This window comes from Periophthalmus magnuspinnatus, chromosome 19, assembly GCF_009829125.3.
Source record: "Periophthalmus magnuspinnatus isolate fPerMag1 chromosome 19, fPerMag1.2.pri, whole genome shotgun sequence".
NCBI lineage: Eukaryota > Metazoa > Chordata > Actinopteri > Gobiiformes > Gobiidae > Periophthalmus > Periophthalmus magnuspinnatus.
The window spans coordinates 25,056,656-25,083,106 of record NC_047144.1 but is presented as its reverse complement, the minus strand read 5'-3'; the positions used below and the strand labels follow the sequence as shown (position 1 = coordinate 25,083,106).

The 26,451-nt window shown below is 38.0% G+C and overlaps 1 protein-coding gene across 1 annotated transcript; it reads left to right on the top strand.

Moving 5' to 3' along the window:
- Positions 1 to 4,761: 4,761 nt before the first annotated feature.
- vstm4b (V-set and transmembrane domain containing 4b) lies at positions 4,762 to 25,627 on the top strand. Its single transcript, XM_033984317.2, has 8 exons — positions 4,762 to 4,867; positions 7,321 to 7,728; positions 19,120 to 19,173; positions 20,551 to 20,658; positions 20,834 to 20,867; positions 21,769 to 21,893; positions 23,708 to 23,769; positions 25,268 to 25,627. Exons 1-8 carry the CDS (start codon positions 4,816 to 4,818, stop codon positions 25,391 to 25,393), a joined length of 969 nt encoding a protein of 322 aa, XP_033840208.2. The 5' UTR covers positions 4,762 to 4,815; the 3' UTR covers positions 25,394 to 25,627.
- Positions 25,628 to 26,451: the final 824 nt, after the last annotated feature.

The window sequence follows — 26,451 nt, the reverse complement described above, 5'->3', positions numbered from 1 at the left end:
TATTTGGAATGCAGCAGCTAGCAAGTTAGCTTTGTCCATTTATATACACAGTCTATGATGCAACCCTATTGGAGACGCCCGCTCTTTATCTGTTCCTCTACTAGACAGCTGAACTAATATCTGGACACTGGCTGGACAATCTAATATAAGTTTAACTGTTGCATAAATCTACACAATGATTCTGTGTCATTTCATTGGGTGAGACACTGGCCACACACAGCTGTCTCCTCGGCATATGTCTGCAGGTCTGCAAGTAAAAGCCACAGTTGGAAGTGTGATTTGACCAATGTCTGTCTGTAAAACCATCATTCCTCTGCATATTAAAAACATGCTACAACTATGGTTACATGCAGATCAGTCATATCTTTGTGCTGCTGCCTGCTGCTTGTGCATGTTTATTGTCCTGTGTCATTGCGCTGTAAACCTACGATGACGATGATGATGTCTTTGTGCTTTGCAGAATGCTGTTGTATGTTTCACCTAGTAAGCAACTTTTATGTGACTTCTGCTTCTTACATAGCATTTTACCCACTTTATTGTATATAATGTAAGTTTTGTCATTTGTGCCTGTACTTTACACCTTGCCTGGAGACTACAGTTGGAAACTAGTTTATAGCTAATACTGGCACATTTACTTGTGACAGTAGCTCAACTGGCAGAGTGATTGTCCACTGATCCACAGGTTGGCCGGTGTGATTCCAACTCCCACAAATGAATGCTGCCATTGTGTCTTTGGGCAAGACACTTAGCCCACCTTGCCTCCAGGTGGATCCTTGATGTAAAGAGCTTCCAGGGCCTTGAAGGTGGAAAAGCTCTATATAAAACTGTAATCATTGACCATTTAAAAAAGTGTTTATTACTGTGCATTGTTCCTATTCAAATAAGAAAAATAAATAAATGCAAATTTGTGTTTTTAATGTTTAATTTTACCTGTGCATTTAAACAGACTTAGTGTAACTATTCAACAATCACTAATGGTAAAATAGGATGTAGATTATGAGTAATGGACATGTTTACTCAGCGTAGCTTAAACTGACACTTTCATTTCTGCTTTCTATTTAAAACACCCTCCATGTATTTTAAACTGAGGGTTATTCATATTTGTAATGGTTCTGTATTTAGACCTGTCACAATAAACCTGAAGTAGAATTATTCCGCAAAAACTATTCTAAATGTTTAATATGGTGAAAAAACGCAGAATGAAACACTTTTGTAGTTTACATCTATAGTGAGAAGTCATAGAAGAATAGAAACATAACAAAAAGTTTCTCTCTAGTGCACATATGTCAAACTCAGACCCGGGGGCCAAATCTGGCCCACATTGTATTTATATTTGGCTCTGTTAGATCATATCAAATGTGCATTAGTGGTGGCCTACTGGTAATTAGAACATGCACCACTAATACTACAAATCCCAAGAATGCTTTGCTAGTACACTGGTGCACAGTTGAGACTATTGCGCAGAGTAAAATCTGAATGTAGCAAATTGGGCTTGAATGTAATGTTTTTCTATGCACTTTTTCTACTCGAAGGCATGAACTGTTAACAGTCTGAAAGTCGAATTTTCAATTCAATTTCAATTTATTTTTCACAATGGTCAAAGTTTAGTAAGGCACATACACACATACACACACGTAGCAACATACTATCTACAATTCTGCGTTTATATGCTACATATGGAAGTGTCTATCGTTCACCTATTCCCAATTGACCCTGTGAAAAACATGGAACCCCCAAGAAGCTGTAAAGCTTATGTAATGGGGTCCATCACCCTGTGCGCAACACCCAATGATGGCTTGGCAAGTATTCCTTTTCTTTTACTTTGCCCTACACACACATAAATATATATAAATATAAATATATATAAATATAAATATAAATATATATATATATATATATATATATATATATATATATATATATATATATATATATATATATATATATATATATATATATATATATATATATATATATATATATATATACATATATATATGTATACATACATACATACACACATACATACACAATATATCCATATATCTACATATCTATCCACATATATACACACATACATATACATACATATAGCACACACCAACACAACCTATACATTATATATGACCTATACAACATATAATATCAATATATGACACATGCATAGCATACATATATACATGCAGCTGCACACATATATAAATATATGTATAATATATGTATAATACACACACACATATCCACATACGTTTACATACACACACCCGTTATGAGCAGAGAGAAGATCCAATGCAGAACTTGAGCCGCACTCAGTCAGGCACTATAGCTTCCCAGTAGTTTGCATTTCAGATTTCTTTTAAATATATGTAATGAGGGAGACTGTTTAATGTCAATGCTTAATTCATTCCATATTTGTGGACCTCTATAGCAGACACTAAAGCTGGTACATTTTAATTTCCTAAATTTTCCTTTTAAAATACTTTTTTCCCTTGTGTTGTGCTGATGAGAGGATGATTGTAGTGGGATAAGGTCACACAATCGACTGTTTAGTTTGTGAACCACACTGTACATTGTACAAGCATTGTGATATATGTTACTTTCACATAGCTTTAGAAGACCATATCTGTGGAATAGTGGATTTGTTGGGGAGTTTGACAAGGACCAGGTGATCGCCCTTATGGCTTTTTTTTTGTAATATCTGGAGTTTAGCAGTGTAAGTGGGATAGGTGTTGCACCATATCACATTGCAATAATTCAGGTGCGTCTCAAACAAGGATCTATACAGTGTCAGCAGTGCTTCTGATGGAAGTACATGTCTTATTTTAAACAGTAGGCCAACAATTTTGGATAATTTTTTAACCAGCTCATCAATGTGTTTTTTGAAATTTAAAGATTTATCTATATATACTCCTAAGAATTTAGTGGAATCAACTTGTTGGATAACTTGGCCATCTATTTTTATGCATAGGTCCTCATCACAGGATTTATGTCTGTTTGGCAGGAAGACAATAAAGAAGGTTTTGTTAATATTTAAAGACAGTTTGTTGCATTTGAACCAAGTATTTACCTTTACGAGATGTTCATTTAGAAGTTTCCCTAACTGATCCAGGTTTTTATGTGACATAAACAGATTCGTGTCATCAGCAAATAGTACTTTGTGAATGTTGTTGGAACAAAAGACAAAATCGTTTATATAAATAATAAATAAGAGTGGCCATTTTCAGTGAATGAAATTATTATTATTTATTTATTGTATTTTATTATTATTTTTTTGGCTTGTTAAAAAAAGATTTACTTTAAAAAGGATCTTGAAAGGCTACAGAGAGAGACATAATACATTTTATTTATTTAAATATGAAATATATACTACTGACGTGCCTTTTATTTTTCATATGTTTGTAATATTAAGCTTGAGTTGTTGCGTTTCAGCTAAACTAAACTTCATGTGAAAAGGTTAAACACTACGTATCAGGTGCAGTCAGTTTTTCAATAAATATTGAGTTTGGCCCGTGAATTTGTCTCAGTTTTGAATTTTGGCCCAATGTGAATTTGAGTTTGACACCCCTGCTTTAGTGCAAAGAAAAAGTACCACAGTTAATATTGACCCTCCAAAATGATTGTTCCATTTGTCTTGTACTGAATGATAAGTTGATATAGTTTTATTTATCGTGACAGGCCGACTCATATTGAAACTTTTGGCACTGATATAAACTGCCCCAGTGTGGGTCCTTATGTAAAGCATATGTGACTTTTTCAACAGACTAGTGAGTTCAAATGGAAAGAGAAGACCAATTAAGCTCATAAAAATGTGCCTGTGTTTGCACAATCATGCTACAAATTACTTTATTTACATTCATGTGAGCATTAAACCAACTTAACATCAATTTGTGGGCCTTGCTATGGATTTTATAATTTTGTCATCAGCGTCAGCAAATACTGGTTATTGGCAACAGAAGAAAGGCAAATACATAAACAGAGGTGGGTAGTACTCAGTTACAGTATTTTCCGGACTATAAGTTGCACTTTTTTCATAGTTTGGCCGGGGGTGCGACTTATACTCAGATGTGATTTATATGTGAAATATGTTTTTTTTCTTCATTATTATGCATTTTTTGGCTGGTGTGACTTATACTCTGTAAAATACGATACATCTACTCAGGTAACTTTTTTAGTGAGTGCTTGAGTACTTTTCTAACAGCATACTACTTAAGTAAAACCATTAGTTACTCTTCTTACTGTGGGTAAGTCTTAAGCTTACATGGGTAAGCTTTTCTTACATTTCTTGTAACACTACTTTAGTTGAGTATAATTTATGGCTCCTGTACCCACTTCTGAGGACAAATACTGAAAGAGACTGTATTAGTTTTTGCATACGTAAAAATCATAAAACTAGTACAAAAGTAAATTAGTGAATTACAGTATGGCCCTATTATGCAAAATCTATCTTCTAGAGCTTTGAACCATGTAATAGTTGTTTCCCTGTCTCATTTGCCCACACAAATTATAACAAAATGGTCCACACATGTCATAGACTGGCACTATAAACCAGACACAAACACAAAATGTCTGTGAACATAACTTGAATGTAATATTGTATTCTTTTTCTGTATGTGCCAAGCTGCCAGTCTTTTTTGCAGTCCCGATCTTGAGAGTTTTCATTGTTTTGCCAAAGTCGGGGAGGGGCCAGGGGAGGTCCTGAGCAGAGCCGGAGCGTCCCATGTTTCAGATTACAACAGTTGGAGGAGGAGGAGAGCAGGGGCTTCTGTGATCCCGAGTCATTTAACTGCCAGTATATGGAGACTGTAGTTGTGTAAAATGAAGTTCTACTATGTACTGGTCGCTTTCCTCACTCACGCTCTATTTGGAGGTAGGAAACTGTTTATTTGATCCATGCGAAAGGGGATGCGGTGGAGACAAAATGTTCTAGTAAGATGTTGAAGGATGGACAAGTAGTAAATCCTAAAAGCTGACCACCCTGTAGTTTACACCTCTGCAAACATGTTCTGAATTGCATAGGATTCTTGGATGAGTTTAGCAGTGTAGATTTCAGTCTTCTTTCATATGTTAATGCTCTTAGACATGTTTAAAATGTGGACTTTGAACTGCATCTTTGTGTCCAATCATAAATCATAATGGCTATCATACAAATCACAACTATTTTCCAAAAGTGTTCAGTGCTAATGTGAAATGTTATTGTCAACTTTGATTCAGTCAAAGCTTATCTTGGAGAATAAAGACAATACATTTCATTACGACAAGTCTCACAGGTTCTATATTATGCAAATTTGACTACTATGAGTTTTACGCCATGTTATAATGATGTTACCTCATTAAAAACATACCTGGAGTTGAGTTCTTTCATTCACACTTTTGAGTAATCCTTTATTATTAGTCTGGCTGTATCTGCAAAGCTCAAAATGCTCTGTTCCACCTTGTGATGTCATGAAGGAGTAGTTTTCCAGTTTAACAGCTACATTTTACCTGAATTTGTCCATGATTCTAGTGAAGGTGTAAAGAGTTTAAAAACACAGGGGATCACGTCCTGCACTACCACATGGCATCATAAAGTGGAGACATGTGTGAATGAAACAAAACACAACTCCAGGTATGTTTTTGATGAGAAAGCAACATTATAGTACAGATCAGGAAATATCCTCATACGGGCCGTTTAAATGAGAGGAGCAGTAGAGGTGCTGGTCTTAATTACACGCTGCGTTGAGAGTTGAGAGTTGTGCAACAGTAAATTACCTTGGTGTCATGGAAAATGAGGATTATGGATTAGCAGCCAACTGGGCAAAAACAGTTGTGATGCTATAATGTAGAGTGACATATGTACTAGTGAAGTCTGTTCCTCTGTGCAACGCAAGTGTAGTGCCAGCTGTCAACTTGTGATAGAGCCAGACGAGGTGTAGGGGTGCTGTTTGGCATCAGCAAACACTGAACAGTCCTATGTCACACAAAATGAATTCTTGAACACTTTAAGCAATGTTAGAAGCTTGTTACCTCCTCAAAAACAGACCTGGAGTTGTGTTTTGTTTCATTCACACGTTTAAGTAATGCTGCATTATTAGTGTCTACGCCTCTAATGCTCAAAAAGATCTGTTTTGCCTTATGATGTCATCAAGTGGAAGTTTTAAAGCTAACAACTATTTTCAGCCCCCATTGAGCTGATTGATGATGATAATAGACTGGTACGTGAGTCAGGAGATACTGAAGATAAAAAGTGTCAGGTACCACTGAAATCACAGCTATCACTAAAAAAAGATTTGATTATATCTGTAATTTTGTATTTTAAAAAAGTATAAAAAGTAAAAAAGTAGTAGCCTTTTTTAACCTAAGAGTGTTGAAAGTAGTTTGAGAAACAAGAGCGCACTGCCAGGGGATATAGGGATCTCAAAACAAATACATTATGTTGTGATGAGGGCTCTTGGGAAGAGTAAGTGGAGTCGCTCTCTTTGCGCTCAGAGAAAATAACCGTGAAGCAGTTCATCAAGTCTTTGTGAGAGTTGACAAGTGCTGAGAGATTGGGAGCACTGAAAGAAGCACAACACATTCATAACACGTTCTTTATGATGTTGCGTTTCCCTGTTTTGTTCATGTCTGCTGAAGAACAGTGTAGTCAGAGCAACAAAAGTCTTATTTTGTTATGTGATGTGTAGTAGTCGAAGTTGTTTTTAGAATAAAGGAGAATTTTAGGCTATGAGGGGCCATCAAAGTCTCCAACAATAATAGTTAATACTGTGGTACTTCATCTATTCATTCAACAACTCATGCCTGACTGTAGTTGGGGTAAAAGATAGTGTTGTTTTGTATTAAAATCATACACTGTATATATAAATCGACATAGCTAACCTGCTAGCCAGCGCGTTCCAGATAGGAAGTGAGAGTGTGCACTCGTCTGGCTTCATCAACTTTGGCTCTAATTCACTTTCTATTGAAAAACTGTCACTCTTAAAACATGTGCATTCATCTGCAATACATGATTCTTGGCCATTTTGTCTGTAAATCAAGATATGAACATTAATAATAGACCAATGAGGTGCCTTCTTTCCCTGAGGTCACTCCAGCTAGCGTTAGCAACAGGTTTGATTGAGAGCCTTGTTAACTGACCACACTGCTGGTTTAGAAGGGGCGTTACATTCAGCAACCTCACTCTGGATTGGTTTTTTGGTTGCTAAGATACTCACGGTCAGAAATCCAAACATGAAAAGTCATCACCTGTAAAAGAGAAGACAAAGCCTACAATTTTTCACCTGTGTACGCAATGAATGAACTGTTGATGCATCCTATAAACACTCTTAACCAATGTTTCTATTTCAGATATTTGTTTGGCCATTAATGTGACGATCGTCCCCTCACCATTTACGGTAGCCCAGGAGGGTCAGAATATCACCTTATCCTGTATCGTTTCTCAGCGTCGCAGAAATGCTGCTCTTCCTGTCGTCAAATGGACCTTCCTCCCTGCTGGTGCGGAGCGGGCAGAAGACGAACTCCTTATTGCACGGGTCAACATGAGGAAGGCCCGTTTCTATGGCAACTACACCAAAAGCTTCTCTTGGCCAAAGATGAAGCTGACCGTGGTGAAGCAGGGCAAGATTTTTGACCTGATGATCCTGAACGTAGCGGAAGGAGATCGGGGGCTGTACATGTGTCGAGTGCAGGAGTTTAAGAAGCACCAGGAGAGATGGAAGGCTTCGTCCAACTGCACTGCCGCTACAGAGCTCAGAGGTAAGTCTTCATGATCAAAAAATAAATGAGTGTTGTCCCATAAGCTAAAAGATTGTAGGTGTGATCCCAGCTGTGACCAGAGTCGTTGAGTCCGTGGTGTGAATGAGTGAGTGATGGGTGGTGTTCGGAATGGTGCACATTAGTAGCCACGTTTCCATTAGTCAGCCCCATAGACTGCATATGAACATAGCTAACCTGCTAGCCGCTGCTTTCCAAATGGGAAGTGAGCATGGGCACGCTTCGGATTCTGGCTCCAATTCACTTTGTACCAGTCATTTTGTGTTAAAATGTTTGTAATAACCCACTCTACATGACCCTGGTATTTTTATTTCGCTATCATGCTTGTAAATCAAGATATGAACATTAATAAGAGACAAATCAGGCACCTTCTTTCCTCGAGGTCGCTCCTGCTATCATTAGCAACAGGTCTAGTTGACAAAGCATTGCTAGGCTGCTAAACCAGCGGTGCAGGCCGGAAGGGGCTTTACCTTCAACAGCCTCGCTCCAGATTGGCTCTTTCATTGCTATGATACTCGTGGTTGGAATTACAAATACGGAACTCAGCTCCAAATTTACCCCTGTAACTGCCAGCCTCGATGAGCTTCATTTGACTGGAGCCAAACGCGATGGGTGACATCACACTCACTTACTCCGCTTCCTTATACAGTCTATGGTCAGCGTCGAGACAGCTATGCTTTGTCAATATGACTAAAACACATGACTAACTTAGCTGTTGGCAGTGAGAATAATTTTGGAGATTATAAAGAGGTCAAGGTCAAGGCTACAAAGTATGCAAAACAGATAGTGAAAAGCATTCTTAAAGGCACCTGATTTTTGTTAACAACAACTAGCATGCTAACAGTGCAAATGAAAAAAAACAACTGAGAAACGCTTTATAATTAGATGCAGACAGCACACAGCAGTCCCATTTTGACTTTAAGATCTGATTTTACAATATATCTGCACTGGGGCATGATTTGATTTAATATTGCTTGAAAAAACAAAATCTGGTACAGCTCTCCATGATTATAAGCAAAGACATTGTTGTGACTTTCAACTGCTTATTAAGTTATTGCTGCAATTTTTACATGCAGAATGTTGACACAGTGCTAATGAGGCTCACATCCTTTAGCTAATAGCTTTCCGTAGGTGAAAATGATACTGAGACGAACCAAGCTGCAATGCAATAAACGTAATCCAAAGTCTCCTTGCCCATCTTGCGGCATGACCTCATTCCCTTTGATGGGGAAAGGGTGGAGGCTTAACAGCTACTTCAGCAACCACAACAGAAGTGGTTGTAGAGATAGTAAGCAGTGAGTAGACATGTAGCAGATTCTTTCTAACAGTAGGGAGATGCAAGAAAAACTATCCATGTGTAAAAGCTATTATAATTACACTCAACAATAAAATAAATGTTATGTTATTTTTACAACTCGGTAGAAATAATTTGTCTGACAGCAGCTTGATGATGTCACGTATCTGGCAAGTGGTTTAAGAGAAAATGTCTGCTTTTGGAACAAGTAAGCAAGGTAACTTTCACCAAGCCAGACAGAAGACTCTTTAAGTGAGTTGAGTGTTTTACCAATCTGAGGATGGCTCAAGTCTTGGAAGTGATATTGTGTCCTTTGGCAAGACACCTGACCAACACTGTCTGCTTTAGTAGGACTGCACTATTTTGGAAAGAAATCAAATTGTGAATTTTCCGTCTAGGATTGCGATTGCAGTTAGTAATAATAACAATTTGTAATATATGTTGAAAGTCGCTATATTAACCGAAATGTATTCTTGTGAGCTTGTGGTCCCTTGTTTATCGTGGGAGTTCTAAAAATAACCCGCAATAGGTGAAATCCTTGAAGAAGTCAGCATTTTTTTTTTTACAATTATTACATGTTTTGCAGCTGTAAAACCCCTCACCACACACTTTATACACTTTTCTCACACAGGCATTAACATTTTCTCACATTTCTCTCTTGTTTAAACACTCTCAACGTTCAAACCTTCATAGGTGTCTTTGTTGGTGCAGGACTTTTCATCGACATTGTGAGTTTTGTCGGGGAGAAAACTTGCAAGCACTTCAGAGTCACACTGCGATCCAACATTTATGTAAATTTGTCTGAACACATTCTGTGCTGTACAGGAGACACGGCACGGAGGAGACATATGGACAATGGTCTACAGTCCCTTAGCCAATCAGGACGCAGAACACAATGCACACTCATACAATTGTAAAAAAGCATGAAAAATTGTTTTAAAAAAATCAGCGAAACAGCAAGACCGCGAAAGGTGAACCGCGATATAGTGTAATTATCAAGTCAAACCTCATCAAAAGCACTCCGGGAGTTTTGTGTCATTCACACATGTTTGAGTAACCCTTTATGATTAGTCTGTCTACATCTCCAAAGCTCAAAAAGCTCTGTTCCACCTTGTGATGTCATGTAGATTGGCAATTCGAGGACTGAAATCATCCAAATGATTATAGTAAGTGTATGGAGTTTAAAAACACCGTGGAGCACCTCTTGTATTACCACGTCAGAAGGTTTAACAGAATGCTTCCTGTGTGAGAGAGGAACGTTACTGCTCAATGCGACTTAAGGACATGCCTACCTATAAAAAAAATGGGACAAAATTATTTATTTCTGTGTCGAATCCCTGTATTATTCTGGATTTCTTTTAATTTGAACAGTAGACACTGCGCAGCACATTTTCCATTGGAGCGTTCCGTTCCCTCAGGCTGTGACTTTCAGGGTGTCCGGAGCCAAGCGTGGGGCTTAGTCAGACACGCAGTCACTACCCATGGCTGTTGTCGTTGGCACCGATGCGGAGTTTCCCTCCCAAAAGTAGAACCGGGAAGCGGAGAGAAAGTCGGCTGAAACGGAGCAAGAGATAGTTCTGCTGGGGAAGGTAGAGCTGTGGAGGATGTTTATGTCCTGAGTCGGTGACAGTGGACTGGGGCAGCTGGCTCGTGTCTGGCCCTTAAACTGTTGTGGTCAAGGATGTGGAGATGTGGACGGCTATTTTCATCAAAGGAAGCTCTGGCAAATTATGGTGAAAGCAAAAAAAAGCACACTAAAACATATTTGAGTGAATGCAGCAATTACAACAAGAGGAAATGGCTGACTGGAATATAATATACCGGTACATGTGTAACATAAAAGAATACAACGCTTTAAAACTACACTTTATCAGCCTGTTTTATGGAATGGTTCACTGGAATAGCTCTAAGGAAGTGATTCCAAATTGTATAATTGGGCAATCAAGACAAGTCAGTGACCTCACTGTTAATGGCTTGGAAAAATATATGTTTAAATTCAAATGAGGTTGGTATTTCCTTAATTAAGTTGATAGTATAAACATTACACTTTGCGTCACCTATGGTTAGTGTAACGCCCCAAGTACTTTTAGGATATAAAGAGATGTTGTGTCTATGATATTAGTCATACTGCGAAGAAAGTATTGTTTTATTGTATTCCTTATTTGCCTGTTTAACGGCTACTTCAACTGAACGGAAGTAGCTCAGTTTCTAGATGTTTGTCCAATGAGCTCTAGGTTGTCAGTTTGAATCCCGCTCTCGACATAAAAACATTACTGGAGGGCTGGTCAGATCTACTGAACAACAGGTTGGTGGTGCGATTCCAGCTCCCGCAGATGAACACTGTCATTGTGTCCTTGGGCAAGACACTTAACCCACCCAGTGTTTGTGTATAGACGGGTGAGTGGTTCCTTGATGTAAAGTGCTTTGAGTGCCTTGAAGGTGGAAAAGCGCTATATAAAACTGTGACCATTTGCAATTTACTTTCTTCTAGAGATCAACTCTTGCGGGTTTTTCATGACCGAAGCCGATACCAATTGTTTAGAAACCAGCGAAAGCGATGGTCAATAAGCTCTGCCGATATTTTTCGGCTGGTGTACAGTTGTCTCTCACTATATTGCGGTTCACTTTTTGCTGTCTTGCTGTTTCGCAGATTTTTTGTGTGTGCAATTTTCCATGCTTTTGAGTGTTCTGCGTCCTGTGTTCTGGGACTCAATCCCTTTTGTGTCGTGTCTCCTGTACAGTTCAGAATATGTTCAGACTCCTCAGAGATTTACATAAATGTTGGATCGACACTACATCGGAGCGACGCCAGGACGAAGAGGCACGGTCAGAGGAACTGTGAAATACACCTGAGTCACTATTAATTAAACAAGAGAGAAATGTGAGAAAATGTTAATGCCTGTGTGAGAAAAGTGTATAAAGTGTGTGGTGAGGGGTTTTACAGCCACAAAACATATATAATAATTGTAAAAAAAACATTTTGCCTATTAGGGGTTACTTTTAGAACGTAACCGCTACGATAAAAGAGGGACCACTGTACATGTCATTTAGCCCTGTAGAAACATGTTCTGAAATGCGTTCCGTTTATCAATAAATAAGTTTTGTCACAAATGCTAGTGCTCCTGGAGTTGTTTACAATCCTAGCTTTTTTTAACATACATACAACATTTTTTTTTTTTTTTTTTTTCCCCAAATTGTACCCTTATACATAAACAACAAGTTAAAAGGTTGTCTCCAGTCTGTTGGGCAGTAACAACCATCCTCCCAGCAGGTCTTATTAGCGAGCAGGCTGGTATTTCCGTCAGGGTTCCCCACCTACAGTTGACAGTCGTGATAAACATCGGCTTTACATCTAAGAGGAAAAACCCCACTGGGACCCGCTCACGCTGCAGAGTCCAGGCTGGCTGTGCTCTAGTGCGCCAACATATGTGCAAGTGTTTGTCTCTGTTTGTGACGTATGGCACTGAGGAATGCCCGTGGGCGGATGACTCGAGGTGGCCAGGTGTTTCCACAATTCACCCCTCACACAAAAGTGCCATTAATACTGCGGCTGCTCTAATAAACATGTGTGCAGGGGTCAGAGGGTCCAGCATCTATACGGAGAAGATGTACATGTGATGAGTGGGTGACTCTGAGCTGGTTGTTTAAGTAACGACAGGGAAGCTCCATGTGGAAAGTTCTGTGGAGAGATGGAAAGAAGAAGTAAAATAAAGACTTTTTTGGTAGGTCAACAGTAGGTTGTGACAGGAAACAAGTTTTTTTAGGTAGGACCACCAGCACTTTTTAATGTATTTTCAGTCTCACTTCACAAGTAGAATGTCAAGAGTTTGTTTCCTTTTTCACTGTTATTTTATTTTATTTTTTTTCTTCATGTCTGCGTGGGTTTCCAGATAGAACCACAGAGCTCGGGTTTGTGTTGTCATAGCTAAGACAATTTTTGACTAGCCTATTGTTAAACCAGTGGATATCTTGACAGTAATGTGAACCTTTTGATGTTCAATTGACCCTGATTGGATTGGGAAAAAAAGTATCTATTTTGACTAGTTTGTGCTAAAAAGACTTAAAAGGCCTAACTTTGAAGACTATGTCAACATAAATATCGTGTAGACAAACTTACAGGCTAACCCTCCTCTTGACTAGGCTTAGATATCTTTAAATATTTTTGGTACTGGTAATTAAATTACCAGATTTTCCACACCAGTACTTGAATGACGTACGTACCTATTCCTATATATCAATATCTGTAATGACAAAACTGAATAATAAAGTTAATAAATTCCATTATAGTAGTATCTTGCCCTAGTGTAAGTTTAAGTACAGTACCTTGTAAGAGTACCCAGCCCTACTCCGGGTGAAGATGTTCTCAGGCCTAAATCCTCCTGACAAGACGCTCAGCAACATGGAAAAATGGTTCAGTTCAGACGAGAACATGCCCTGTGCAGACAATAAAACTAAATTGCATAAATTCTGTCCAATATATTACTTGGGGTGGGTAGTACACAGTTAGATTTACTCAGTTACATTTACTTGAGTAACTTTGTAAAGAAATTGTACTTTTCAGAGTAGCATACTTTTACTCCTACTTAAGTACTATTTTTATTGAAGTAACAGTACTCTTACTTGTGCAAAGTTTTTGTTTACTCTTCCCGCTGTGAGTAAATCTAAAAGTAACAAATTTCATGTTGACAATATTACATTTAATATTACATTGAATTCATGTGTCATGCAGTGCTCCTTCAGATATGATGTAGTTTTCTCAAATACTTTTTTACTCCTATTTCTTCGACCGCCCTTTCTACTTAAGTAATATTATTTTGAAGTGTTTTTTGGTTACTTTACCCACCTTCACCTGTGCTGTTGATCCATTGGCGTCACTTTTTACCATGTTTTCTGTTACTTTCTGCAATTTATATACAAAGCCATATATTCACCACTAAAACCATTATTCTTCCTGTTTAGAGCCTCACAAATGTAATAACTAAGCACTGTCACTTCTATTATTACATGTGCCATATAGAGAAACAATCAAGCCAACAACAAATCAACACATGCTTGAAAACAGTGCATTGCATTCACATCCGTTCATTTATGATGCAGTGAATTAAACAGTGCAGTGATTATGGTGTATAGGGGCTTATTATACTCATTTCTATGTACGGATGAGTCTTGGGTTTGGACGTCGACAAATGCCACTAAAAGCATTTGAAAGCAGCTCTGTGGTGGAGCTGAACAAAACCCAGTCTGTTGGCCGTTCCCACTGTTATCTGATGCTGCTATTCAAAAGATTTCGTCAAAAGAAGTTGGATAGAGGCAGCTCATGGGAAACAGTAGAGAAGACCCATGTGTGCTGTAATTATTCCAACATGCAGCTGCTGCCATTCACCGAGCCCGGGACTGTATCGTCTGACACGGGCAGGATTTACACTAGGCAAAGGTTTACAGTAGGGCTTGGTGAAATTGCCATAGTTAAGTCATACAACGTTTTCTTTTACATTCATTACATTTTATTTTATTGCGTGGGCAGCAGTAGCACAGAAGGTACAGACAGGGTAAGACACTGCAGATTTGTATGTGAATAAAAAGTGAATTGCCCAGAATAGCAAAACCATACAGAGCACTCTTGTTTATTAGGGCTGTCAAATGCGTATGGTTATTACAAGAAATGATGTATTAATCAAAAACTCAAATTAATCATGTCTGTTTTGACCAAGCACAATCAAATATTAGGCTGGTTGGCTTCCCTGAAAGGAGGAGTTCAGTCCTCAAGGCCATTTCTGATATCCCACTCGTAAAGGTCCTGTATTACGCAAAATTGACTCTTGCGAGTTTTAAGACAATAATATGGTTACCTGCCAAAAACATTGTGTTTTGTTTCATTCACACATGTTTGAGTGACCATTTATGATTAGTCTGTCCACATCTCCCAACCTCAAGATGCTCTGTTCCACCTTGTGATGTCACGAAAAAGTAGTTTTCAAGTTAACAGCTCCTTTTACCTTTAGTTCAGAAGAAATTGACAAGTCTAGGGCTGAAATGATTCTAGTGAAGGTGTATGGAGTGAGGCTGGGTATTATTAAGATTTTGCTGATATGATACATACCTTGAGTACTTTTTCGATTCGATATAATACAATATATTTCAAATCGATTCAATACAATTCAGTGAAAAATATAGGTTTTTCGTGACCTTTAATGATCAACCCCATTGTCATTAATGTTGTATTTATCTTCCATTTACTGAAGATGAATGAACATAAAGTGCATTTTGTTTTGTGTATTTTGCTAACTAGAAGAACATCAAACTGTTCCATTTGTATATAATATTCTTCATCCACAGCTTATACACACTCCACATTTACTTTTACACAGGGGAAAGTTTAGCGGCTCTGAACAATCACAATATATTGACTAAAACACAACTGTGATACTAAAAGTTTTTCTTAAACCACTGTCTGTCCAAAGTTAATATGAAATACACCTGTTTTAATTATCAAAACAGTGACTCAAACGTCAAATGTTCTGCATAAACAAGTTTCTATCCTCTAAACAAGCCACACATATGTAGAGCTGTGACAAAATAATTTGGTAAAATACACAAAAAATATATCATTACAGCAGCCCATGATATCGATACTTTATCATTACATTAAATGATAGGAAATTTCTATATTTTCGCACACCCGTAGTATGGAGTTTACAAACAGCTGAGCACTTCCTGTATTACCACATGACATCACAAGGTGGAACAGAGTGTTTTCTATTTTCTATTTCTATAGAGAAGAACTTCTAAATATGCAGATTTTGTGTGTTAAACATGTGTGAATGAAACAAACACAACTCCAGGTCTGTTTGTGATGAAACAACATTAGAATATAGATCAGAAAACAGTGTAATATGGGCCAATTTAAAGCATAATAAACTAATCCTAACTCGGACAAGCGCAGATTGCTCTGTGGCTGATGTGCAGAGCAGAGGACAGTGATATGGATATTTGCCATAAAGAAAATGAAGGTTGTGTTAAAATAATTAAATCAATATGTAAAAGAACATTTAAATGAATTTTCCATTAAAAGTGCCGTGCAATGTGATTAGTTGTGATTTATCATATTTCCTATGGACAGCACTATTATTAACTCAGTATAACATTTCCAAATATTACTTCTATATAAAGAATAATGGTCAAAGGCTGTGTATGTTCATTATATTTAGGCCATGGGCTGCTGTGTGGCTCTGTGGTGAAGCTGCAGTGCATGTAGAGCCACTTGTCTGTCTCAGTTTAATGTGTTTTGATTATACCTTGTTAGTCCAAGGCACAAAAGTACATTGAGCTTTACTTTGCAGTGGTGTATGGACAAAAGATGTACAGAAATGAAACCTATTGTTTTGCATTTTGCAAATGCCCCATCAGCAGTTTTGAGTTCCCCTTTGCATTCTTTGGGTTCACTTTTTCCGTGTGATAGGTGGGAATAGTGTCACGTTCCAAACCAAAGGAATCTACTGCTTAATTTGAAATAGAAAATGAGCAAAGTCGTGGTGTCTTTGTACACTGTGTGATTATTGGTTATGTGGCGTCTGCCCTCCTCAGCCTTGATCTTTTGCTGTCCCTTGGTTTAAATGCTGCTGATTCATGAAGAAAATTGCGATGTTTGGCTGCCGTTTTTGAACCATGATGAGCTATTCCATTGGAGGAGTGTCAGGCATCTCATGTGTGTTTTTGGCTGTGGTAGGCTCGTCCCGGCTCACAGCCCCATGATCAGCTGCTGGTGGTTTGGGCCAGGCTTGATGGCTGCTGTTGCGTCCAGAGCCTCACTAGTGCTGAGACTCCTGAGGTCATGTGGGCGGCGATGTGTGGGGCAGGAAATATAGTTTGAGTGGGGGACATATTTTCACAGTCATTCAGGACTCAGTAATACAGCAGGATTTCTCATTAGAGACTAGAGTGTCATTAGTCATTACTGTTCTCAGTTTGATCTATTTGGCTAATGTACTCTGAAGAGGCCGATTAAGCAATGCCTATTCAGAAGTCTTTAGCAGTCACTTCTGTCTTTTGCAGTGCAGTGGGTGGATGTGGGTGAGGTTTAAGGAGGAAGCTTTGGTATTTTCATTCATGATAAATATGACTGTAGTGCAAAAAAAAAAAAAAAGTCTTGCTCCGGGCCCATATTACCGTTTTCTGATCTATGTTATAATGTAGAGTCAATAATACTTTATGATAACAATAAAAACAATAATGTACTAGCCACAGCTACCCTGGGATAGACTGATGGAAGAAAGGCTGCCAGTCTGCACCATGGACTCCTCCAACCACCACTTTCATACTAGGCAACATGGAGGAAGTGTCTTGCCTAAGAACACAATGGCAGTATACACTAGACTCACTGCATTTACACTTCTGAAACTTTTCTGATTGAACTTCAAAATGGCATCACGATGTCAAATTTTTCACTTTTTGATTAACATTATGCAACAAATCAATATCTGAAATTCTTCCAATTACCATTCAAGTTCAACCATTCAACCTTTTATTTAGGTTGTAAGGATTTATATGGTGAGTGTGGGTGTTATGGGAAAATTTGGTATGTCTAGTATTTATATACTTATGGTCATGTTACAATGCTGTTAACTTCATCAAAACATTCCTGGAGTTGTGTCTGCCCACATCTCCAAAGTTCAAAATGCTTTGTTCCACCTCATGATGTCATGAAGTGGTAATTTTCATGTTAAGGGCTACATTTTACCTTTAGTCCAGTAAAGATTGGCAGTTCCAGAGCTGAAATTATCCAAGTGATTCTAGTGAAAATGCATGGAGTTTTAAAATACAATGGAGCACTTCCTGTATTACCACACGACATCTCAAAGTGAGTGTTTTCTGTTTGAGAGAAGAACTCAGCCTAAATGTGCAGGATCTGTGTGTAAAAATTAGTGAATGAGACAAAACAAACCTCTAGATATGTTTGTGATGAAGGAACACCATTATAATGGATTAGAAAATAATGTAATATGGGCTCTTTAATATCGTTTCCTAGTACTTTTGCAACGCCCCCTTTTTAGTTGACTAATTGATCAGCAGAATTTCCTTAGTCCACTACAGTATAAAATAGTACAAAAGTTCTAAGTTTCCTGTGTAAATAGCTCTAGCTCTACCTTTAACCCTTTAAGAGCCATTTGGCCCTGGTTTCAACTGAAAAGAAAACACTGGGAGTTGCAAATACTTTCTGACATCTAACATGAAGATAACACTGTATATAGTGTTTATTTGTTTTTACCTTTATGCTTTTTATAAATGATTATAGTATTTGCTAAATATCTGCATAAATATTTATTCGCCCCATTTTTCTCCTGACCCTCTGCACAACATCTGCACATCAGGGCTGCACTTTCATCTTTCCTCAGGACTGTAGCTGTCGTCTGTCAGGCCTGAGCGCTGTTTGTTTTTAACATAGTTCATGGTGGAGAAGAGCTGTTCACAGACGTATCTGACTTTCTGCACAATTTCACTCTTGTTTTTAAAGTCTGTGAATAGGTGTTCTGAAATCTCATCGACTTCTTGAATAGATTTTTCCTCAGATCAGACTTCCATATCAGTTCACATCAGATATTTTTCAGCAAAGGCTGTGTGTTTGCTCTGAGAATGTCTTGTGATAAATGTGATAAAGTGTTTTGGCGGGTACACTGGCTTCCACGAGTGTGAGTGACCAAAAATAATAAAATATAATTAGATTTTAATATTTCAAAATCACATTAATCTTCCAATTTAGAAGTACAGTAAAAAAACAAAAAAAACTTACACAAATAAAATACACTTTACTTTAAATTAAATACTTATAATTTATTTTCCCAAGCCACACAGAGCCACAGTATAAGGATGAAAGAGCCGTATGTGGCTCTGGAGTCGCGGTTGCCGAGTCCTGCTCTAGCAGATCCTTCCAGTGATCTAGAGACATGAGAATTGGGAGTATGCCTTTCTCTGCCTGTTGTCTTCCTTTGCGCTGTATTTAACTCCAGTCAGTGTGTAATCAGAGGAGCCACAGTGATGACTCTGGACTTTACGTGTTTCCTTCTCTCTTTTCTCTCCTCCAGTTCACGTGCTGCCCACCACCAAAGCCAAAGAGAGCCTGTGGAGCCTGTTTGAAGGTGGGTCGGGACATTGTACGCAGCCGGCTGGATTTACAACGGGATGGTTTGACCTCGGTGTGCAGAAATAGCACAGGCCGAAAGGATGTACAAGACTACCTTAAATAACTCTGGGAGACATGTGTGTACAATAGAACAGTCAGGCCCGAGTACTTTTCACAGCTGTGGTGAATTTACTAGTGTTATTATTTCAAACATGTAGGAGTTTTCTAAAGCTAAGGTGGGTGAAGCTTGGATATAAGCCAGAGTTAGCACAACACGGCCATTCATTCTGACATGTCTTGAAAAGGTTCGTCCCTAAAGTTTACATTTTATATAAACCACAAATTTACACTGGCACACTCTTTTTGTGAACTTATATTAAAATGACAGTTTTTAAAAATATTATTTCAGAACAGGTAAGACTGACTAAACTATACATAGTCCAGTGGGGTTCATCTCGTCTTCCGTTAATTTATTTTAACAGATTATTTTTCAGACCAAGTTTTAGTGTGTTTTCTTACCTGACATTTTCGACTGCTCACTAGCGCTCTTCCTCAGGGTGGCCAAGTGATGTTGCTGTGACGTGTCCGGTCAGCTGACTTAAACAGGTTTTTGGTGTTGTCGTTCCTACCGGTGGACGCAGGACGACAGCGCCATCTGCAGTCCGGTCTACCCATGGTAACAATACCGCACATTAGGGGTATAACAGACAAAGTGCAGAGGGCAATGATAAAACACAATATGAACACACTAGTAAAATCATACAGAAAACAGCTACGCATCCATCCAAAAGATAAAATAGAACCAGAGCACAAACGTAATGTCATGTACGAAATACCCTGTAGCTTTTGCAATACAACAAACATAAGGCAAAAGCGTCCACATGAGCAACAAAACACAAAGCAGAACAAGAGAAACTTAAATCGTCCATTTCTGTCCATTGTAAAAGAACCAGAGTATGGACTGGGATAGAGCAAACATCACTGGGACAGAGGACAATATCACTGGATTAAGGAGGCAATTGAAATACGGAAACACGCCTCAATATATAGACTATAAACCGGGACGTGGGGGGCTTTTTACTCTCACACACCTGGAATACTGTCCTGAAAAAATCAGACTGCAGATGGCAATCTTTCTACCGGTGGAGACGACACAGCAACATCACATGACCACTGTGAGGAAGAGCTCTAGTGAGCAGTCAAAATTAAACAAAACCTTGGCCTGAAAAAAGATTCTATTAAAATAAACTATGCATACATGTATTAAAGGAGACAAAATATGAAAAATCTTATTTAAATCAGCTTTTAACAATCCACTGCTTGCCTAAACTTTACATCTTGATTATGTAAAAATTATGTGTGTGTCTTAATGAATAATATGGTTGTGTTTCAGATGTGTACCTGTGTGCGGTGCTCATCTGCTCCGTGGGGTTGTTGTGTATGTGCATGTTCACGGTCACTGTCACCTGCCAGTACCTCCACAGGAAACAAAGGCTAAAAGGTCAGACTCCCACCACCACCACCACCACACTGTCCTGTCCACTGCTGTCTGCTCAGCTTCCCAAACAAGTTTTCCTCTGTTTGTTCTCGAAAAAACACAGCTATATCCTCTGAGACACTCTGTTAAAAGACAACAATATGAGCACGCAGCACCTAACACAGTTCTGTTATTGCAGAGGCGTACCACCTGGTCAAAAGTCCACAGAACAGGTACGGCATCATACTTAATGTCAACATTTTATTTATGTTAGAAAATGATGATGGCTTGATTTCAGATGGAGGAGACTGAGATATTTACTTACTAAATATCCTAATTTATGTAAAGATGTCTGTGTAATCCCTCTGTCATCCATAGTAAAAAAGAAAAATTCAATTCTGTCAACTGGACAAAACTTTTAGAGTGAAGACGTTTCCTCTTTAACTCCCCTCTCAAACCAAAGAAAAGAAATGGTTTGAGAGGGGAGTTAAAGAGGCTGTTTTGTTAGGAAAGTCAATCCATCTTTGAACAAGAATGGGGGCCTGAGACATAATTTATCTGATATTTATAACTTCATTCTTGGACGTAAATCAAAACAAGGAAAACAATAGTGAAAGCCAGTGTGGTAATAGTTGTGAGAGAAGCCATTAGGGGCCTGAACGATTATGCAAAACATGATTCAGGCACAGTTCACATTATAGTGTAGCTCAATAGACCAGTCAACAAACAGAAACAGCATATAAATCGGTGTGTTAGGTTCAGTGTAGTTAGCTCCTCCTAAGGCAGTGTCCAGAACTGAAGAAGCAAGCAGCCAGACATCTTCACTCTAAAACCTTTTGACCCATTTACGGAATTTTCCTTTTACTATCTTTATTTATGATTCACAAATGTTGAGCCCTCTCCTTATTTGTTTGGCCCCACAATCTTGCCATTTTACCCTTTTATGGCCTTATGACAAAATTTACATTTATACTGAGCAATTACAACTACAGTAAATCTATTTTTCACATCCACTTACATCTGTTTTTGTTGCGACTCACTACTAGAAAACTCACAACATCGGTACTGAAGTTAAAACGAATAGTGTTAAACTGAATAGTGTTTTGCAATATTCTGAAACTGTATTTATTCCAGCTCTGGAGAGACAGTCACCAGTGTCATCAGCGTATCTCCGGCTCTGCCCAAAAAGCAAAGGCGGTACAGGAAGAAGAGAAGCAGACATTACCAAGAGGAGACTCCCCCTGAAATACCAGCTAAAGGTCATATGTCAATGTCATTCAATACACAACATTACAAATACGTTACTGCAGTTTCTGAGTTAACTGAATTCTTCTTTGACTAGATTTTTAGATGTATACTTGTACTTGTAATTCAGCGTAATACGTTCACTGTTAAACCATTACTTAATCAAGTTTTGTAAATAAAACAGATCTAAAATGCTACAAAATTGGATTAAAACTTAACTGGCTACTGTATTTGAGAGGTATTTTCATGCATTTTTTACTGCATGAAAAAAAGTCTACACAAAAAACGTGGGAACCCTTGGCTTCTGTCTCATTGCTGTATTTACATAAACAGGTATAACAGTACTGCCTGCTCTGACAGAATTTAGTTTAAAACAATTCTCGGAGCTTTTTACCATGTTACAATGTTTTTTTCTCATCATAAACGAGGCTGAAGAGATCGTCATAATGTCATCGAAAGCTCCGCCCACAAGCCTACATCACCCATGCTCCCGCGCAACAATTTTACATAAATATACAAAAGCATGATACAAAACAACACGCTAAAACTTCACATGTTTGTGATTCAGTAGTTTCACTAGTGGAATGCATAGCGAATGCATAGCGAATTTATAGCGCTCTGAAGGTGGAGTGACAGGACCAAAGGGAGAGGAGACTTAAGGGGGGGTGTCAAAAAAGAAACCGAAAACTTATAAAAATATGTTAATATGCTTTCAGCGAGTATTGCATTTTTATTTTTATTTTTTCATATTTTTATTGCTTTTTTTTTTTTTTTTTACATTTTTACAGCCCTCCCACCCCTCACCCCTGGGCATCGGGAAAGCACAGGTCACAGGTTGAAAGGTCAGAGGTCAATAAGGCACCCCATAAGTCATTGTATAGGTCCATCCTATGTCTTAATGCATATGTTTGATACTCTAAATGAGAGATATCAAGTAGAAGTTGTTTAAATATTCCAAATGTAGGAGGATTGTCTCTATTCCAGTTTAATAGAATACATTTTTTTTGATAAGTATGATATAATACTCAGTTGTTTCTGCAGTATTGGATGCATTTCTATATAACATTTGACGCCAAACAGGCTTCTTATAGGAGATCTCTTAAGGGACTTTTTGGCAATTTTAACAGTAAAACGAGTATTGCATTTTAAAAACAATAAAAGGTAACTTGTGTAAATATGCTGTGTTGGAAGTTAATACCAGTTAGAAGTGTAATACCCCTTCGTCAAGACTGAGGTAAAATGCTACTAAAATTGCATTAAAATGTAGCTGGTACGTGAAGAATTTTCTATGCATTTTTACTGAATGGAAAATACTACAAGTTTTACCGATGTAACTGTACTTTTACTTCATTCTTCACTTATTCCGCCCTGGTATAGGTCTAATTTATAGGTTCTGCTCATTTAAGTCTGGTTGGCTTTCCATGTTGGCACTTAAACTCCACATCCACCCTCGCACATGTAAACTCTTGACTTCCAGAGATGTTTCCTTTCATTGACTGTGAAAACATACTTGCCCATAACAACCCACTGCCACACCAGTTTGACCCTATAATTAGCAAGTGGAAAGCAGTATGTCTTTTTTTGAACTCCAAAAGCAAATAGATCTATATTTTAGCTCATGTCAGAGTCGCAGTTTAGATGTTGGCTTAGAGGCTCCCAAATTTTGCTTTAATTTATTGCTGATGTTGCAGGGAAGTCCTCGGGGATGGCCGTTTTACATTCTCGTTCACATGTTTGAGGTCTTGCTCTCGTTGGTCGTGTAAACATCTAGCTTACATTTGCTTTGCAGTCCTCAGAGCCCATACTCAAATCTGTTGTGTCTTTGCAGTTCCAATCGGAGACAAAAGAAAACCCAAACTTTTAAAACCACAACCGAGAAAAGTTTTGTTGGTGAGTATCATCTTTACATTCTCTTTCATTGGACTCACAAAATGTATATGTGTGTGGAATCAGATTTGATTTTTTCAAGAGCTCAATTTTCTATATTTTTATTTCTATTTCTACAACTATAGTTTGAAGCTATAGAGCAATACCAAAAACAAATATTCAAAAGTTTAAATAGTATTTTGAAAGCCATAAAGTATAAACCAGATACCACAAGGACCCTCAACCCAAACTAGCACATTTAAATGCTGTAAATTAAAGAGTTTACCCGTAAGAGACTGTAAATCTGTCTGATGGTCTTGAACTTACCACAACTTAAAAAACAAACAACAACATAGAAAACTCCCTAAGGCCCCAAAGCAGGGGGCAGTACTGGTCCTGTCAAATACTGCAGAGGCGGAGACAAGCCAATAAGTAAGATTTGTGGGTTCAAAACAGAATTGAGTTTTTCCAGTCCAGAGCTTGTTGTGCTAAAAAGTGCACATGAGGTCACTCTCTTCTTGGTGGCCTAAACAGCTCATGAAACGGGTAATTGGGTTCTGGCAAAGACAGCGCCAAAGTTCTGGAGAATGTCATGTGACCAGACCACAGCCACATTAACCAAACCAAGAGCACAGACCAAACCAGCACTGTCTCCCTATGGAGCAATGTCCACTGTGTTGGAGCCATTTGGCTTTAATTGTCTCATTACTTGGCAGTTTTTATTGTTTTAATTCAAGCTTCCAGGCTACAGCATCCTCAGCCCTCTAATTATAGTGTTGCAAAAGAAAATAGTTCCCATACTGTACATGCCACCTTCTTTTCTCACCACTGCCACCTCCCAAGACTCACGTCCTTTTGTGCTAATCTACACAATTAGTATTTTATATGCACAGCTCAGCAGGACTGGTCATGATATATATATATATATATATATATATATATATATATATATATATATATATATATATATATATATATATATATATATATATATATATATATATATGATTCTTAAGCATTAACTAAGAATGATACCGTTAATTGCATTTTTTATATTGCAATGACAGTCACACAGTAATGCTGATTTATTATCAATTACAAAAACATTAGGCATGTTTGGATTTCAACATTATCCAATCAGAAAGCAGAATGTGCATCACTTAAGTCTCTTATTTGGGTTGCTAGTTTCAGCGCTGAAATCCAGTTGGTTTAACTGTAAAAGGACTAAACCTCAGCACCTGCAGCCAATCATGAGTCAGTGCTAGTGCAGCCTCTGCAGTTCAGTGATGGATTTCTGGAGGTTCTGAGCTTTCACATGAGGCCTGTCCATATACTGAGAATGAGAAAAACGTGTATGTATCTGTCTGCAGGTTTAGGCACAGTTGTGATGGTGAGCTTCATATCCTCTTTTTAACGATGCTTAAACACCCTGCATCAGAAAAACCCTCTCTCTACTTATGCTGTAGATGGACTGAATAAATGACAAAATGACAAAATAACAAACTCTTTGTGGTTGTTACAGCCAAAGATTGTGGAGGAGAACCTAACATATGCAGAGCTGGACCTGGTCAAGCCTTTACCGGAGACAAAGGCGAGTCACAACGGGACGGTGTATGCTCAGATCATGTTTGAGGAGCAGCAGCTATGAGACTCAATACTGTGGTCCTCTGTGGTCTCATAGACAAGTTACATCATATTTATACTGCTCATCTGAACACCAACATCTGTCTACGACTAAAACTGTACAGAGTTCTGATATTTTCTCCTATGGAAGAAAATACTATAGTTTCTTAAAATGTTTTTGTACATTACATTTGACTGTTTTGTTCATGCCATGTATAGGTTAAAATGTTTCATAATACTGCAGGGTTTATATAATGAGTATAATCACAACTTGACCAATACCATCTTTTCCCCCTGGTGGTTGGTTGATAATAGATACATGTCATAGCAAATTTCCAACACATGGAAACACTGTTTTGTTAAAAAGTTAAACTGTCCAACAGTGTTAATTTGAATGGTTACATAACACTGTCTGATCAGGAGGCATATAGAGCTTCAAGATTAATTGCAACTGAATTGAAACTGCAATTTGACTGGATAGAAAAGGCTCTGTGCGCAGCATGCTAGCTAGCTCACAGTGTCTCACAGCTAACGCTAACTTTTATTAAAAGCATAAAATGTAAAATAAGCAACCTATTCAAATTAAATCTACCCAATTGTTTTTATATGTAAATTATTTCAGTTTGTGGTGTTCTTTTTAATATGTGTCATGTCTCAAATTTAGCATTAGCGTTGTCATTGAGATACAAACATCTCCCTTTGTAAACACAACAAAGTTTCTTAAAGTTTTCACCTCATTTGTTGTCTTGAACATGTTCTCAGAGACATGCACCCTCAAGTTACTGTCTTGTCTTTAAATATGTATTAATGTTAACATCACGCTGCAAAAAACTCATAGATATACAACTGGACGTGAAATAATGACGCTAACCCTGAGGTTGTCAGGTGCTGTTGTGCACAGAGCCAATTACCAAAAAAAGTGTTGAAGTACCAAGATTTCCTCCACAAGCAAAAAATAGAATCCTATTAATAAAACATAAATTGCAAATCTAATCACAATTGTCAGATTTAGTTGACTTTGTCTGGTTTAGCAAAAATGCTCCAACTTAGAAAGCGAGTTAGTACTAAATGTCTAATAACCAG